The sequence below is a fragment of the Megalops cyprinoides genome, chromosome 7 (assembly GCF_013368585.1).
Source record: "Megalops cyprinoides isolate fMegCyp1 chromosome 7, fMegCyp1.pri, whole genome shotgun sequence".
NCBI lineage: Eukaryota > Metazoa > Chordata > Actinopteri > Elopiformes > Megalopidae > Megalops > Megalops cyprinoides.
The window spans coordinates 31,418,640-31,437,277 of record NC_050589.1 but is presented as its reverse complement, the minus strand read 5'-3'; the positions used below and the strand labels follow the sequence as shown (position 1 = coordinate 31,437,277).

General features: G+C 40.5%; 1 protein-coding gene across 1 annotated transcript; it reads right to left on the bottom strand.

The window, feature by feature from the left end:
- Positions 1-9,406: 9,406 nt before the first annotated feature.
- On the bottom strand, positions 9,407-11,280 carry tcf15 (transcription factor 15). The gene is made up of 2 exons (XM_036534194.1): positions 10,597-11,280; positions 9,407-9,587 (listed from the first exon to the last, which is right to left on the bottom strand). Exons 1-2 carry the CDS (start codon positions 11,086-11,088, stop codon positions 9,522-9,524), a joined length of 558 nt encoding a protein of 185 aa, XP_036390087.1. The 5' UTR covers positions 11,089-11,280; the 3' UTR covers positions 9,407-9,521.
- Positions 11,281-18,638: the final 7,358 nt, after the last annotated feature.

The following is an 18,638-nucleotide window of genomic DNA, read 5'->3' as shown; positions in this document are numbered from 1 at the left end:
TGCATTCCTCGGGAGTACTGCAAATTAATGGGGTTGAGAGAGAGGTCAGCTGGTTAAGGCCAGAACAAATTACACTAAATTAAAAAGGTCCAGTGGAGAATACTGCTCAAAACGAACTCCAGATTTCAGAGGGTGTAACAGCAGAATGGCAAAAACTGAGAGGTAAGAAAAATGTTCTCAAAAAAAAAAAATACACATACAATATGAGTGAAATTTTGGATGCGCTTTTCTTTCTTTATTTTTACCGTTTTCCACATTTTAGAATGATAGACATCAAAACTATGAAACAACACAAATGGAATTATGTAGTGACCAAAAAAGTGTTATGAACGAATCAAATCTAATCAAGAAATTCATACATAGGCATCAACTTCATGATTTATATTTGTCTAAGAAAAAAATTCAAGCATTAAAGAATAAATCTTTAAATCAAAAAGTCTTTGAATGCATGTTTCCCATTATCTTAATCAGGTGTGTCAAAACTTTTGACTGGCACTGTATGTACTGTATATGTGCCCATAACCACAATTATTCTGCAAGTTACTTTTAGCATTGTAGTCCGCTTCTTGTTATGAGTTGTCGTTTTTTTTTTTTTTAACTTAGTCTTTTCATCTTTTACAAACAATGGGGCACATATGTGGTCCATTTTTCATCTCAGGTGTGGAAGTGAGAGGAGGGCCAAGTGCCGTCTAGCTCCATTTCACTCCTGATGCAAGACTTCCTGCAGGAAATCTCTTTGGGAAGAAGGGAGATGTTAGCTTCCGAAGGACAGAAAAAAAACCACACACACATAAATAAAATAAAAAAACAGCCCAGGGGTCCCTTAAGCAGGTAAACGCTCGCCTGTCAGACAAATTAAACCCACCAAGAGTGGCTTCACTTAAGGGCTGTTTTTTGCTTGCTCTGCTATTTTTTTTTCTTCAGATTCAGGGTTCCTTCAGTTTCTTCCTGTCTGTGTCAGATGCTCCTTGCTTGTTGTTAATCTGGACCGGTTCAACATGCACTTTTTCGCTCACTCAGGGGTTACTTTGGGGAGCCGTACATCTGGGTCCCAGTGCCGGATGATGTCAGGACTGGCACTGACCCAAAACCGGCCGCACAGAGAGTGCCTCCGCGGGGTCGGCTGTGCCTCTTTTTCCTTCCTGTGCCTCTGTGACATCTTCCTGCCGGAGCGGGCCTCTGGGAGCCATCTGAGGGGGCCTAGGCCCGAAAGTCGGAGGGGCTGACGGCAGCAGATTCTAATTGGGCCGGTTTGGATGGAGCAGATGGGGAGGCAAGGCGGGAGACGCGGTTCAGACCGCCAGCCCGCACCACTTAGAGGCGGATAATGGACTTTCCATGTCCAAGGCGCTGGGAGGCCTTCCTTGCCCGTTATGCGTGCTGCCTGTAGCCTGACAGCCTCAATATGCGTCCAGACAGGAGCGTGTGTCCGTGCCTTGACTGCAGGGCCCTGCTGTAAATAAGGCTGTTTCCAAGTCGGAAATGAGGAGGGAAGTCGGGGTCTTAGGAGACCGAGGCAGCTAGGCAACCCCCGACCAAAGCAAACAACAAAAGTGGCCTCGCACTTTTGCTCTTTAGGAAAAGGGTTTTTATTTAACACTACTGTTGACCTGCTGTCAATATACCCTCAACTGTTCAGACAAAATTGGAGATGTTACGCAGGTTATGATATTAGGCTGGTTAATTTAATATTGAAGCCAATTGCAAGAGACTTAAAAAACATATGCAAAAGACATTTGGAATATTTACAAGGAAATATTAACACATGTTCATCCATATTCATCATTCATATTCATATATATCACCATGCTTGTGGATTTTCAAGATGTGTATTTTTTCTATTGAGATATGTTAAGTATGTGGAAAGACTTCACCCAACTTTTATGTGGTGCATTATGACAGAGCTATTATTTAAAAAGCTATTTCCACCTTTGTTTTTGAGAAAGTGACAGTGATAATTGCCCCTCTTAATTGGGGCATGGTCACAGAGCCAGTGACCAGTGCCTTAACTTTCAGGGTGCTTTGGGTCAATGCAGGGCTTGCATTGGCTCCTTACAATTCTGAGAAATGGATGTGGGTGGGAACTGGACAAGGCTGGTTCCTGAAGCTTTTGAGCAGGGTGGTTTCCATGGTTCTTTCCCTTCTGGTCTTGGTTTTTGGCTTATGTGCCTTTTCAGCATTACAGATTATTTTGCTCAACTAAGTACTGCATTAAATAGACCTGGAAATCAGATATGAAAATCTGAAAACTTCTGCAGAGCCCTGCAAACAATGAAGGAGGTTTTAAAATGGATTTTAAATTGTTAGTTACAGTGGCATAGTGCTGTTATTCACTAGTTAGTCAAAATAGAACTCTGTTGTTGTGTCTTTAAGCGGGATACCTGATTTGAATTTCCCCAGTAAATATTCAGGTTTAAAAATGTAATGTAAATGTATATTTTTTACAATCTAAGTTCTGCAAGTTGCTGTAGGATATGGACATCTGCCTTGCAATGAGATTCATACATATAAGATACAATTAATTTCAATAAAGGCTGGAGCACTCAGTAAAATAAATTTGACAAAATAAGACAAATTAAAATTAAATCTGAAAATTGAATCAAAATGTCTTGCAGAGCATGTTACAAAAGGGGGAAAGGCCATTCAACAATTAATTACAAAATTGAAAAATCTTAATGATTTTTTTTGGTAGGAAAGGCCGGAGACAAATGTAAAAGTTCTGCACAAGTAATCCAGTGACGACACCTTCTACCCGCACTCAGAGAACAGTCTGTGATCACCCTTGTTGTAGTAGTTATACCCCGTAATTACCCTCTTCTAGTGAGTTCTCATAATACAATTGCTTTCCAGGAAAATAAAACAATATAATCTTTTTTTTTATACTATTTTAATAGGCAACAGTCACAATGAATAATGGCTGCCTGGTAAAGATGGAGGAAATGTGAGGAAATTATCAGTAATTACACAAAGTTGGCATAAGTCATCGAAGTGTTTCCCTGAAACAAACAGACCGCTCTTGTTTCCAAACAGGTGGGCCATTTTGCAGGCAGAGGTGACAACCAGGAAGTGTAGGCTTTTCATTTATTAAACAAATTGAAAACCTTTTTTATGTTGTGGGGCCAGGGTAATGATGTCTGAGTTCTCATCACTTCCAGTAATATAATTCTCACTTCCTTTCATGTTAAATCAAGACAAACCAGTCTTTGCCATAGCAGAGCTCTGACAACAACTAAAAAGTCCACTGGTAAATTTATTTTGTGCCATAGCAAGTTTGATCAATCGACTCTATCTCGACCCGTCTCCAAACGATATGACTCAGGCTTTTTTTTTTGTGAGGATGTGCCTTCCTTTGCTCCACACAAATGATCCTCCACCTCTGACTCCCACCCTTCCATCGGGGACCGCCGCAGTGATTTATACCTCTGACATCCCAACAGCTGCGGCTGGGTGCGGGCTCAGAGCGCGGGGTAATATTCACTGTGACTAATCGATACCAGACTTCAATAAAGCAACCGTGAGATCTGTAAAAATACACCGGTCAATGACACCAGAAACCCCGACCCTTCGTCGTGGCTTCTCGGACTCCAAAAACAACTTCTTGGCAAAGCTTTGGGAAGCAGTGGAAAAGAAGGAAAGAAATAGCGAGAGGGCACTGGGCGCCAGGGGTCGAGTGCTCCAAAGTAAACACACAGTTTTGCTGTCTCCACGGATCCCACAGAGGAGATTGTCTATTTTTGCTTTCTTTTTGTCAGGAATTATCTCTGCCATTTAGCCAATAGCGTTCAGTATATAGCTACTTACTGTACTATGCACAGTGTGAAATAAATCTGAATGGCACTTTCTTATAGTTACACAACCAGAACTGTAAATACGCAGGTGTGTAATGCAGGCGCACATACGCATGGAAAGTCAAAATACGATCGATACCAAGAAAAAAGATGAAAATATTTATGTATTTCTACACACATTGCTAATACAATAAACGTGCAGAAAAGGCACACTTAACCGCTAACCTGAGAGGCGCAGAGGATCGACAGGCTACAAAATGAAAAGGAATAGCAGAACTGCTAACTATAGAGTTATTTTAAGTTGAAGGTATGACCGTTCCTTAAAGTGAATATAATGCAACACCGTGATAGTTGCTGATATATATTGGTAATTTCTACGTGACCGAAGAGATTTATAACAATTAACAACACGTACAAGTAATGCTGTGTGATTATTAAGTCCATAGTCACTTGGTCTTCATATTGCCTGTTTTTGCTGTTTTTGGTAATGCTTACATAAATGAAATGAAGTAAACATATTGTAAATTACAAATAAAATATATTGTCCCAATGTAAATACCAATGCCAATATTTTCAGCACCTTTGTATAGATTTTTGTTTCCCAGCAGCAAAAATAAACCCGTATCACAACATGTAAATCTTGATTAATAGTCCACTGGGAAAAATAAACCAACATATATTTTGACATGTTATAATATTGCGGAAGGAACGTGAATTTGCAACCATCCGTTTACTTATTTCAGTTTGGTGCTGCCGATGTTCAATTGAAATCACCCTTTGGCATTAAAACCCAGGGCAACTAAAGTGCCTAAAGCGTTCTCAGAGATCTTGATCATGGGTGATAGCCAATAGGAATCAGGCTTTGTCCCACTGGTGTCCCACCTACCCAGCAGAGAGTATATGAGAGAGAGGGAGAGAGCGCTACATTCCTTCAGTCCCTTCCTGCCTCATGGGGAGTTCTTTTTCCTCCGGAGAATTTAGTCAGACGTCTCAACAGGCTATGTTTCCCATGGATGACTTTGTCCAAACACTCACTCATAATGTACTGTAATGAACAGACACCCTTTTAAAGTGTTTTTTTTTTATTACTATCGTTCCCGGTTCTCTTGGAATAACATAATGTACTGACAAACTGTGAATATATTGTTAAACATTCTAAATTATGTTTTTAATAAAGCAAAACCAAGTGTTCCACCGGTTTTCAATGGCATAGTAGGGGACTGAAACTGAGAGTGACAAATTAGTGCTTTTAAGTAGCCTACAGAAAAATGAGAGCAAAGTCAGCTTGTTATTCAACTGCCACTAACATCTCGGTTGTATGAATACACCTCTAGTGAATAGATCTATTAAAAACACAGGGTTTAATCGCACAGCAAAACCTCTCTGTGTTATCCTTCATGCTGTGTCACTCAGACTTTTTTCCGTGGTTGCTTATTTTTTTTGTCTATGGTCGTAATGAAATAAATTCAACTTCATATGAAATTAGCCTATATTTTACAATGAATGTTGACATAGTTATCACTACAACCAGTTCACTAGAATCAACATAATCTCAAATATGACTTGTTTTAGAAGACCCCCTTGACCAGGGAAGAGGGCTCAGTGTCATCTTTCACACTTTGTGAAGCCAGTTGAAGTGGCAGACCTTTCACTGCGTCAGTGGAAACATATGACCAGTATCCCGAGGAGACAGCAACAGTATCCCACCATGGAATCTGAACCCAGTACCATCTGACACAAAATTACACCTTGAAATGAAGCTTTACATGAAACAGTTCATTTAAAACTTTGCAAGGTTTAGTGACAAAACTAAAGGCATCAGGTCTCAGTGTCATTGTGCATGGCGGCCACAGAATAAAGAAGCCAGATGGGAGGGAAGTCCTGACGGAACCCCCAGCTGTTTGGAACACTTCTCAACACTTGTGCGGGTTACACCACTTTCCTCATGCAAGGGATGAGCCGTATTCAAAGCCCCAGCTGTTCTGACACTGTTAGGCGATGCTTTATTAATAATACCAAACCGAAGGAAGAGTTAGGCCTACTTAAAACAAAAATCTTATACAGCATCATTTCTGATAGAGTACCAGTCCGAAGTTTGGACACAACTGTTATTCTTTATTTTTACTATTTACTGCATTTTAGAAATATAGTACAGACATTAAAAACTATGAAATAACACAAATGGAATCATGCAGTGACCAAAAAGTGTTAAACAAATGATTTATTTTAGATTCTTAAAAGTAGCAAAAAATGGACTTTTTTAAAACTACATTTTTTGAAAAGAAATTCATACATAAGCATCAACTTCACTATTTATATTTGTCTGAGAAACTAATTTCAAGCATTTAAGCATAATTCTTTAGATCAAAATGTCTTTGAATGCACGTTTCTCATTATCTTAATCAGGTGTGTCCAAACTTTTGACTGGTACTGCATATTTTCTTGAATAAAAATTACATATTGGTGGAAATAACAGAAACACAACACACATATATTTGACATGTTACACGTTGACAATTAACTTTTTATCCCTTTTGAGTGGGTTTGGGTCCCATTTTTGTCTTCAGTACCATGCTGAAGAGAGAACCTCCAGACCAGCCTGACCTGAGGTGCCTGTCCAGAATCTCACTCAGGGTCGGCGTTTCCCCATGGCTTTGAAACACTGTGCCAGCTTTTCAGCTACTGTTTTAAAAGCTTGGAGGGAAACATTTAGATTCACGTACAGTCAGGTGTACTTTATATTGTGTTACAATTTAGCGTATAATGGACTGGCTGACAAGGTTAAAATCAATAGTGCTCACATATGCTGGTGTCTAGTCTCCTCATGTGCAGACACTTGACTGATTGCTTATAAGAGTAACAGCCTCTGATAGTGGAGAGGTATGGTGTCCTGTTTTGCCTCAAATGAATGATAAATCTGTGCCATACATGTAAATGAAGTAGATACATTGTAAAGGTATAGATACACCACAAATCAGTTTAGACATTTGGCATCCATTGAATGGAATATACCCACTTCCAAATATTGTTATGTAGAAATTTTGCTGAAAGGTTTTGTTATATTATGAACCAGTTGCTTCAAAATATATCTGTGGTGGCAACTGCTTCATTCAACAGCAGAATTCAGTGCAAGGCATTTCAAACATTTAAATCTTTAAGTTCTTTTTCTGACATAGTCGTCAATGTCAATGTGAGAAGGATCATGCTTTTGCCATTCCATTCAATTAAATCAACTGCTGTTCTTTGACAAATGATCAGCATCTGGCCGAATGATTATCATTTATCATGCAGATATAATTTCACCTTTATATAAATGCTACGTTTTCTGTTATTAGTCAATAATTTCTCAAAAAGAGATTTTTAAGAGTTTGGCATGCCTTACCAAACACTTTCACTGAGTTTTACTTCCTCACAGAACTAACCTTGTGCTTCACAATTCAGACTACATCTCTGGTCAACATACAGTACTTTGGGCATCATTCGAATAAAATATTTAGTACATCTTTGGTGCTAATTCAATTTTTAATTTTCATTTTGGAGATATTTTAAATGGAGTTGTGTTAAACACATTCAGTCATTCAGAATTTAAGTGAAATCACAAAGAATTTGCCGGATAACAACTTCCCTGAAATTCAATTGACAATCAGTGAACTATTATATAGATTCAAATGAGAAGTCAATACTGATGAGGAAGGCTTCAAGTGGATTTTTTTAACAGATTAATGACATGCTGCCAGAGTGATCTGTCACCTATTTAATACTTGAGGGAGCTTGTATACTCGCTATGTTTTGGCCTACTTGGATCGGAAAAGTTCCTGTTATTCTGTTCTGTGTGCCCGCTGTATAGGTGTGGTTTGCTTAAACAAGGCACTCTATAAACAATAATAGCATTATACCCATCATTACATAAAGGAGGTATGCCCTCTGCCCAGTTCCCCTAAGTTGCTGGCAAGGGTCCCATGGATTGCTGCATACTTTGAAGTTGTGAAAGAACAATCGGGGCTGACAATCCGCCTTTCCACAAATATGTGGCAACAGTCAGCGTGGCTTTCCTGTTATTCAGCTTTTTGTGTCTGGTGCCTTGTAAGGGATGAGAACAGGATTCAAAATGTATAACATCTTCCTCAACAAATGAGACCACCATCGGCCCCACCTCTCCTCTCTGCTGTCCGTCGCCAGCCCCATTCACGTCTGCTGTCTGTGGCCTTGGTGTGTTCTGTCCTCAGATGAAGGTGCATTTCCTGTGTTTCATCTCAAGGATTTCTTTAATCTAACTGCTTTGACCTTAACTTTGAGTGAATGTTGATCAGTCTGGAACATTTTTGGTTAATTGACCATTGGACTGAAAAGAGTTACTCTGGCTCAAAATTAATAGTCAATATTAAGGATAGCACATATTGTGGGTAGATTGAATCAAGGCTCTAGGATTAAGCATCTAACACCACCATTGAGCATGATAAGACCACCAAAAGATTCAGATTCACAAGTATGACTTGTCTGTCTATGGATGTCTGTGTTTTCTTGATACTGGCTGTACGCATCTCTTGACTCTGTCAGATACTGAATCTTTTCATTGAAAACAGATTCGTCAATTACTTGTTCACATTTCAGCTCTGAAAGCAGTACATCTGGTTTTGGCAGATTAGGGAGCCAGTTCTTTCCCAACACAACACTGGGGATCGGCAAAACTCTGACACACTAACTCTTTAAAAACAGACCTGGAGAGTGTCAGGCCATTAAAATAAGAATATGCCTTCATGTGGACAAAAAAACCTCGCAAACAAGCTAGAATGGTTGCTATGAGGCTGACACGCATACTGTACATACAGAGTAATGATGCACGCCTTCCAGAGGGAAATACAATAAAAGTAATGACTTAAAACCACCTAGACCTCTCGGTACAGAGTATTCTGAGTGCAGCAAAAGAATGCCTTTCATCCTTTACACGTGTGGCTGTTTAAGCCAGGTCCTATTGATTCCAGACCTCTAATGAATTCCCCTGATGAGATTGCTCTGTCTTTATGAACATGTGGTGTGGGTAAATTGGCAATTAATGACACCATTTAACCTGACCACGATCCCTGCTGGAGACTTATTCCACCTCCATTAGGTCAGATCCCTCCTGGTAACAATCACTTGTCATGCTTCCTTCAGTGTATACAGTATGCCAATGGCTGGCAAATTCTGACCATTGTAAGTATATGAAATGGAGGACATAGACACAATTAATTAGAATAATTTGCTATAGACACTGGATCACTAAGGCCCAAGGTGGGTGAATTTCGTTGTGTTGTGTACATAGAGATTCGTTTTACAGATGTGCGTTTTTACAAATCATGACATTTGGAGGAGGCAGATCTATACTCTCAGTGGTAACGGTAAAATTAATTCAGTACAAAAGGGAAAGAAATCTGCAACTATGGAAAAAATAGATTTTATTTCAAAGCAGAATACAAATATTGTTTTCACAAAAATAATAGAACTCAATACTCTGTTCAAAATAACTTTATGCTCTGCAATAAAGTTTGGACGCTCCTGCAACAGGTAATTTAAATTTTCTTGGGTCTCTCCTTGGCAGAAACGTTTCTGTCTCACGTGACTTTGCCCAAATTAAATAGTCCCACTCTTTGCCCCATCTTGCTTTGTAGTCTGTAGACAGTTCTGTATGACCCAGTCTGAATGCTCCCTGAGTTGCGGACTTGGACTCCGGCTACAGCTGAATTTGGGGGATGTCTACCGGCGGCTCATCCGTAATGAACTGACTCCACGCATTCTTAGGCAGTCTCGGCCGTCTTTCACCTGCGAATACATGCCACGACAAATGAATCATTTTGCTAAGCACAAAAACTGTTTCCTAACCATTTATAAAACTAACAGTTTTCTTTATTGCACAAATATCTTCTCTGAGAGGGCGTAAAGGGGACGGCTCAGATGGCACTTGAACCCACAAAGTGTAACTTTAAATTCATTAATGATATTTTCTATAAATTGTACGCTGTATTTGCATATCATTTGATCTTTTACGTATAATAATTTTGTAATATTTTATTAAAAACTTCAAGCACTACTCCAATTAAAGGACCTATTTGGCCTACTGTACGCTTACATGCGACAAAGTGCAGGCCATTCGTATCACTTCGTCTTCTCATTGGTCTGACTTCGTATTGCACATGTTAACTGTTTTTGCAGCTAATTTCTTTACATTTTATTTTATTCGTGCAGGTGATCACGACTGTCTTCGATGCTGTTTTCAACAAACAAATAACTTGCTCAACCCTCAATAGTTAGACTCGATATCTGGGTGAGTATTTGAAATGCTGGACTGTGAACAGGAGCCGGTGAAGGTACCAATTATCTATTGAAAAATCCAGCAAAATTATCTACTCTGTTGCATATGTTAGGTGTGATCGCGATGTGTTATGTGTAATAGAGTTAGACTACACAGTTTTGGGGGCAGAAATGTCCGTTTCTCAATTTCACACATGTAGTTACATGCTTAATGAACATCTGGACGTACTCGTCTTAATAAAGGGGTGTGAAATATATAATTAAATATATGTTTCAGCAAATTATTAAACCCTAAGGTCACAATAATCTAAACAGCACTAAAAACAGAATTAACTATGGATTGTAAATATATTAATGTCAGCTTTTTAAAAATATAACAGCATTGCTTGCAAGGTGCATCTAATCTTACACTCAGCTCTCGGGTTTACTTCCTGGCGTTCTGTAAAGAACATAGTCGTCGACTGCCCGGCTTCAAGAAATTGTTTAGATAGTATTCGGGTGAAATATGTAAGCATCTTACCCCTTTCCTTTGGTTGCTGAGGCAGAATGTGCAGATGGTTCGAGGCTGCTTGACATCTCCATCTCCTTGCGCGCTGTACACCGCACTCAGACAGGGCTGTGCATCCTCGCTCCCGTCTCCCAGTAGAAGAACGTTGGCCAGATGCGAGATGTAGCTAGACGCTAGACGAAGCGTTTCAATCTTGGACAACTTTCTGTCTACTGGCTCCGTGGGTATAAGAGTCCGAAGAGCTGTGAAGGCTGTGTTTACGCTTTGGGTCCGGTCTCGCTCCCTCGCGTTGGCCGCATTACGTTGTTTGACCACGACGACGCTGCCGCCGACTCCTGACTTGCGGGACATCCTCCGGCGTTTGTCAGCGCTGGCGCAGCATCCATAGCTTTGATCCGAGCTGCCATCGCTCTCGCTGCGATTTTCCTCGTCCTCAGACATCATGCTAAGATCAGGGTAAATAAGATGAGTCGCCATAGGCCTCAGCATAGTGAATGCCATCATCGAGATGGTTAAAGTGTTCCGATCGGATTAACCAAAAATTCTAAAACCAATAAGACGAGCAAAACACGCCAGCTACACGTGCATTGCTCTTCCACAAGACTATCGGTTGCACTTGTTTTAATATCTGGCACACATGAAACTATTTTAATTGTCGAAATTTTAACGTTAACATAATATGATTTTTTTCTTTAGCCAAACTCAAACGCCGGACAGTAAAGCGCGCAGGGCTCCAACCGAGTTCTTATAGCTGGATGGGAGGAGTTGGTCTGACCATGCAAATCCTCAGCGTCCAATCGACCGAAGCCTCTTCCAGCTCCAAATCCCCAATATATCAATGAACTACGACCGCTTTATTTTTACAGCTTCTGGATAGTTCTGTCATGCTACCGTTTGTGCATACTGTAATAAAATGACTCGAAATAAATTGATCAGAGTAAAGTTGAAATCAGAGTCGACGTAGGTAATAACAATAATAATGATAATTATGATGATGATGACACAGTGCTATTACTACTAATAATATGAAGTATAATAATAAGAAGAGGAACATCAACAACAACACAGCAACACTAATGGGCTACTTCTAATAATAATAATTTGAGGAAAATAGCGTTTTTATTATTTATTTATTTACTCATTTAAAATGCTTATACGTCAAGCACTTTTTTTTACCAGTATCAGTGTCTGCGATTAATTTAAAATTCTGATTTGAATTTATTTTGATTTTAAGATAAAAATGTGAACATTTGCATGAATCATTCTTTTACATTTGCATCGTTGCTGCTGTTGGTTATGAGCCTAAGTAAATGCAAGTTAAAGCACTCGTAGCGTTTATTCACTGAGGTAATTTCACACTGATAAAACACTGAGCACTTCGAGGTGGGGGTCACTATTCAGAAGGCAAGGAGAGACAGGAGAGACATTAATAAATTATGACTATCTTTTGACAGCAATGGGAAATGTGTATTTGGCTACTTATTTAAAAGTTATTCGTAACAACTTCGCACTAAAATTGTCAGATTTTCATATCGCATCAGTCAGTACGCCTTGTAGAGATAGATCTTTACATAAACTAAAGCCATAGTATCCCATGCAGCTTTAACTCACTGAAAAGCGTGAATCTTGAATATCAGTGTGCCAAAAAAATCCAACTTTGTCTGTCCGGATTGTCTGCTAAATCTAGAGGGACCGTTTCTGTCTAAGTCATCATCATATAAATGAACATACCATTTGTCTTAGTTTCCTGATTCAATAAATTACTTTCTTGTCGCTCCATTCTAAATTTTGACAACAAAGCTCAATGTTCGGTCTGACAGGTTACCATATATGTAATGGTGTTTTATTTAGCCTACCTCGTGGGTTGTTTTAACAGGAAAGAAGGGCATGAAAATGGATTTATCCAAATATCCTGAATAATAGCCACGCTTGTCGTTCTGCGTTATTTAGTCCAATAGAATTTCTGTTTTCGATGGTTTACATGATTATACCGAATAATTGGAATGCAGTTGAAAACAGCATATATTGTGTACTGCTTCTCCAGTACAGCGCGTTCAGACGGGCAACAATTTTGTGCAAATGCAATTAGAAGAAGGTAATCGCATAAATTCACATCAGACAAATGCTGATGCACGGTTTTAGGTTTGCATTCAAATAAAAATGTTTTAAATGTTAATATGTTTCCGGTGTGCATGTGCAGTCATTCAGTTTAACGAGCAAAACTGTTTCCGATATCCCAGTAGCACCTTATTCTTCCAGTTTCAGTCTTTTGAACAAACACACAGACAAACCAAACCAAAACAGCACCGGCAGAGGGACAAAGATGTGACTGTGAACTGCCACAAAAGGCACAATAATAAAATTAATCTGAAATCAGTTCAACACCGCATTTGTCGCTGTAAACCATGGAAATGTGAGAGGGCTGTAATTCGTGAATGGAGTATGACGACAGCGCATTTTGTCGGTGCAGGTGTTTCAAACCTTTTGTTTCTGACATTAAAACTTGCACAATTATATCAGAGACCCAAAACGCAAGATGTCAAATTAGCAGCTCGACAGCTGGAGCTTGTTCCGTGGAGCAAATTTAACACCTGTTTGTTTTCGTAAACCCTTTGCATATAATAACACAAACCCTTTCCTTTATTTGGTGTCCCGCCGCTTAGAATAACAAAATACAATAAAACTATTTTTTAACGTAACGGTTTTAAAGCGTGCACAAATCGCAAATATTAAGATATTGTACATAATATGCTGTATGAAGTTTATTCCCACCGCACTGGGGAGATCTGGGCGGATATGCGCATGTGTGGTGTCCTCAACTGAGAACGTCAAACAAAGACAGGAAATTTGATTTAATTAGAAATAAAATGTAAGTTAAAATTTTAATGATTTTATTGTGGCAAGGACATCAAGGATGAATGTATGCATAAGGCCAGATTCAATCTAGCAGCAGTGTGCATTTTCCGTCAGTCTGTCTTAAAAAAAAAAAAAAAAAAAAAAATCAGCAGGTTACTTTTTGACAGCTGCACAAAGCACAAGAATAGCAACTACTAAAACTGAAAAAATAAGAATAATAAAACAATGTTTAAACAATGTTCAAAGTTTAAAAGTAAGCCCTGTGCCTTTATTCTAAAAAAGGCACTAATACCCTAGAAATGCAGTGAATTAAATTCATTATCATCATCATTCAACAGCAGCTGTGTACCCCTGAAGGCACATGTCAGCCCACAGAGACAATATTACATATTTAAACGAATAAATCTCAATCATTGCCAATATATTTCCAGATTATTGTACAAAATAAACAACAGCTGCAATTTGTGTGTGGAAAAATGCCCTCTATATAAAATAACTTAAGCATTTTTTAATTGAAAAAATACAAACATGAGCACAAAGCCTTGCTTAGTCAATTGAGTGAAAAGGCATAAATCACAAACATATTAAACACACACACACACAAATACACGCTGAGAATGCAGGTCAGAGAAGGTTCTGGATTTTGTTTTTTGTGTGTGAATGGGCAGGGACTGGAGCTGTGCGAGTGTGAGTGGGACAGCCCTGTCCTGGGTTTCGCGCCTTCGTTTCCCCGGCAGGTTTATTGTTTCGACGCCTGCTGTGCTTCGTTTGTCTTCAGCGGCTCTAGTCCAGCTCCACGCAGAAGGTGTCGTGGATCACAGAGTGACAGGAGGGGATTCCCCCCACATCTCTTCCCTCTCTGTGTTTGTCTAAGCCGGGGGTGAGTTACGGAGGTGGGACAGGCCTTACACCCTCTCTTTCCCGCCGCTCGTCCCTGCGTATATCCCTGGAAGTGCTGTCCCGCCTTGTGTTTAAGCGAAAGTTTGCTGCCGCTAGAGGAATGTAACTGTAATTGAAGGGATGTTAATTGTATGCAACTGCTTTTTCTTCAGTCAGTCAGCTATCATACAGTATGATGCAACACAGACACACACATACACACACACACACACACATACACATGTACACATGCACATACACATGCATACATGCACATGTGCACACTCGCATGCATACATGCACATATGCACACACACACACACACACACACACACACACACACATGCACACACATAGATGCACATATGCACATACACACACACGTACAGACAAAGAGGGGGCATGTAGTGTAAAATGTCCCTGAATAAAGGTAAAACAGTGCACACTAAACACAGCTGTAATGAAAACAAAATCATCATGGGTAGTTTCAGGACAAGTGCAAAAAGCTTCTTCCTTTTTTCCATGAAAAATTAATACTGTAACTGAGGGTAAGACAGCCTTAAATTAAGTTTTGCTTTGGCTTTGCAGTTATATTAAACTTGACCTGTAATACACTGGACCTGGTCAAATATTTCTCACAGCATTGCTAGCAAATAGTTTATTCAGCCTCCCTGCTCTATGGCCTCCTCCTCCTATTTGTTGATGACACATTCTTAGTTGGCATCTGAACTCATGATATTTTGTAGAAGACCAAAAAAGGTTTACTGTGGCTAGCATTGTCTTAAATTTATCATTGTAAGTTCAGGGCAAACAGTGAAGTGTGTGCACTGGCTGAGCTGTGTTGGTTGTGCTGCGTTCAAAGAAAGGTGAGCAATACTCAGAACGCTCTCCTCTCTGACAAAAAATAGAATACGGCTGAATTGTTCTGTACTGTTTTCTGTCCCATTTAAGGTATACTGTAGCTATAGAAGTTTTATGTTGGTGCGTGTGTATTTTTGTGATTTTTTTTTAATTATTGACATCCACCCCCCATGATGCACTGGGATTACAACTGTCCATCTGTGGGCAATCATTGATGACATGCAAGCCCCTTTGGTATCACATATTTGCCGTATGACTTCAGCAAGTGATGATGTTGCACCTGGAGGGGCTGGATCTCTGCAGATGATGTTGTGGGTTGGCTGTGTGGGAACGGGAGCGTCCATCACGTGCTTCGCTGGAGCTACACCTGCAAACACACATCCGCTCCTGCTAACCACCGCCCCCAGGGAGTCCCAGCAGCTGATAAAGCTCTGCCCGAGGTTCAGTGCCTGAGCAGAGGTCCCGCACTGTAACTGAGGTGCAGATACGTACGCCGTTTACTGCCTCTCTGACCGAAAGCGTCGCTCCGCTGATCTCACCCTCCTGGACTGAGACCAGAAGTGTACTGCCAGGCAGGATCCCAATGCCCCTCTCAGCCAGGTTTCATTTACAACCAATAAAAAACAAGCGGTCTAATAAAAATTCTATAACCGTGACACATAGAGGTGGTCAGCTGGGAGCCGCTTTCTTCATATGTAGCCATATAAAAGGACGAGTACAAAAGGCTGTGGAGCTGGGGGTCTGAAGTGGAGTTAAGAGGGCACACCGGGCCTCCCGGGAGACCAGCGGCCATTAAAGCCCTGTGAAACTTCACCCCTCAGCATGCTGGGTACTTCAGCCAGGTTTACAAGCCCTCTAAAACCTGCACGTGTGTGCTGGGGATATCCAGGAGTAGAGAAAAGCAGACTGTGCATTATCCCGACCTACCATCAATAAGAAGAAGAAGAAGAAAATTAATAGGCGTAGACATGCAATAAATAATAGCAATACATTTGGTGAGACTTTTTCCATCATACCTCTAAAAGTAACAAGAAAATACCCTAGATGGACTTTAAAACACAGATCAATAATAAAAGGGAGGTATTAGGCAAATGGAATGAACACTCCCACACACCGTGCACTGATCTTGCACCCTTACTTAGTGAGGAACAGCACATCCATCAATTCCCATGACTGCCCTGTCCCAGTGCTGCGGAGGAGTCGTCCCTGAATGACACCCACAACTGCCTGTCTGATGCCGATGAGTCCAGCTTTCCTGGGCAAATATCTCATCGTTGGGGTCTCCTACAGTTCACAGGCTCATCACAGGTCATCGACAAGCCAGTCAACAATGCGATTCTGGCCGCAGTCACATTCTGTTCCTATTACAGAGCAATCCGCCACGGTGAGTAATCACAGTGAGTCTGTCCATAGGTCAGCACCCAGAAAACAGGCCAAAGGTGGACCGGGATTATGGCTGGTGATTATTGGGGGAGTTAGACTTGACTTCATAGCAATGCTATGCTTAGTCAGGTGTTTTGCGCATTTGTTTTATTTTTTCATGTGCCTGATATGATAGTTTGCAAGGAGTCAGTGAGGAGTTAGTCAGTGATGCGTTCATTCTCCGTGACACAGCCAGCTCACATTGCTGAGACTCCTCTCAGATGGGATGCTGTTGACTCCAGCATTGTTAGCTATAGAACCCAGACCCAGAACCCAGACCCAGAACCCAGACAAGGATGCTTGCATCTTAAGCAAAGCTGAGCATTTGCACTGATGCACATAGTAAGCAAGAGGTGAACTGCCTGGCCGGTATTTCCATTTCTCCTCCATTCAGAATGTGCTAGAGATTAACGGCTGCCGGTAGTGCCAAACGTCAGTACTTGGCAATATTAAGTGAGAATATGTAACAGTGCTGTACAACTTCTGTTTGGCTGGGTCCCCTGGCATCCAAGGTGGAAATTAGTCTGGCAGACAGTATCAACGGCTATACTTAGGCTCTAATTTATATAGGGCATATCTTTTAAATGGAACTGAATCATGTTTCAGTATTTTCATGGATCAGAGAGAATGGGTTGCAAAGCTAAAGAGACGATAATCATAACTACATTACAGGTGGAAAGCAACCATATGTATTTTAATTGTGTTATATGTGATATTCTCTGTAGGTAAACTGTACAGCACTAAAATTTTCAATGTCACCTAGCATTCATGTTTTGTATTGCTTTGCTGAAAATCTCTGTGTTTCTTCACCCTCATCATATTAACATGCAGACTCATGTTTTTTTGTGGGGTGTAGATTCAAACTAAGAAGAAAACCTGGTGACATATCCCCCTTGAGCCAAGCCATTTTGTGTGAAGCTTAACAGCACTGGGCAAGACTTTATTCTATTGTTCCTTTTCTTTATTATCTTTCTAAATAAGAACAGTCCCCAGACATTACATGAGTCTGATACTGTGTGTGGGAGAGATGTATTTAACACGTTTCATCCGAAAGTAAACCCCACTAAGTGTCTGCCACGTTGGTGATGCCAAAATGGGTGTTGGGGTACAAATTGCACACACGGCAGCCCGGTTAAAATGTTCCCTTCTTAGCTCCTGTAAGACAAATGGGCATCAGTGGCCGCAATGCAGTTATTTGCACCCCCACCAGTGGACTGCTCTGACACTCAAAATAATTCCCAGTTATTTCTTTAAAATACGATGTGCCTTTTACAGTTTAAGCACAGCTTAGTTTTGCACAGAGAATCAACAGTATTAACACAGGACAGTATGCTTCATTTGCTTTTAATATTAAAAGCAACAATATTTGACATGAAATTCTGTGTTTTTGTTTGCGGACAGTTTATTTAACAGGATACTTTTAGATTTAGTCACATTTCCATTACCTTTTGTCATCTGAGATGGGTTCAGAGAAAAGAACTTTTTGCTTCAGTCTGTCAGTGGCAAAGGCCAGGGGTCACTGGTTTGCAGAAGGGGTGGCACACCTGTGAGATAATAGTCTGCAACAAAATATTGGAAAAAAGGTCTACACACAAAACAATCAGATACTATAAAATGAAGTCATGTAGATAGCAATGGCCCAGACTTTCAGTTTAGTTTGGTTTCAATGGTATGACCCTCCATTGCTTTAAATACTCAACATTTCTCAAAAAAAAAAAAAAAACGGAGTGTGACACAATTGAAAAGTGACCTTATAAAATCAAAACCGTGCTAGAAATCCCCCCCCCCCCCCCCCGGTAGCTAAACCGGGCCGGCCGCATGCTGACGGGGTTTGTTTGTGCACCCAGAGAAAGTTAAGTGTTGGGTAAATAAACACTGAGCAGATGTGTGGGGGTGATCCTGGGCCCCCGCTCGCTCTGGGACTCAGGCTTTGAGAAAACAACCGGAGGGGGCAAATGGCTTCCAGATACTAGGACTTTAAACGGCGGTGTCACCGGAGGGCACGTCTCACAAACACAGGCCGACACATCAAACCC

Coding starts and splice junctions, on each gene's coding strand:
- tcf15 (XM_036534194.1), bottom strand. CDS start 11,088: ATGATGGCATTCACTATGCTGAGGCCTATGGCGACTCATCTTATTTAC. Junction 9,588..10,596: donor TCAGCAACCAAAGGAAAGGG/GTAAGATGCTTA, acceptor ATGTATTCGCAG/GTGAAAGACGGCCGAGACTG.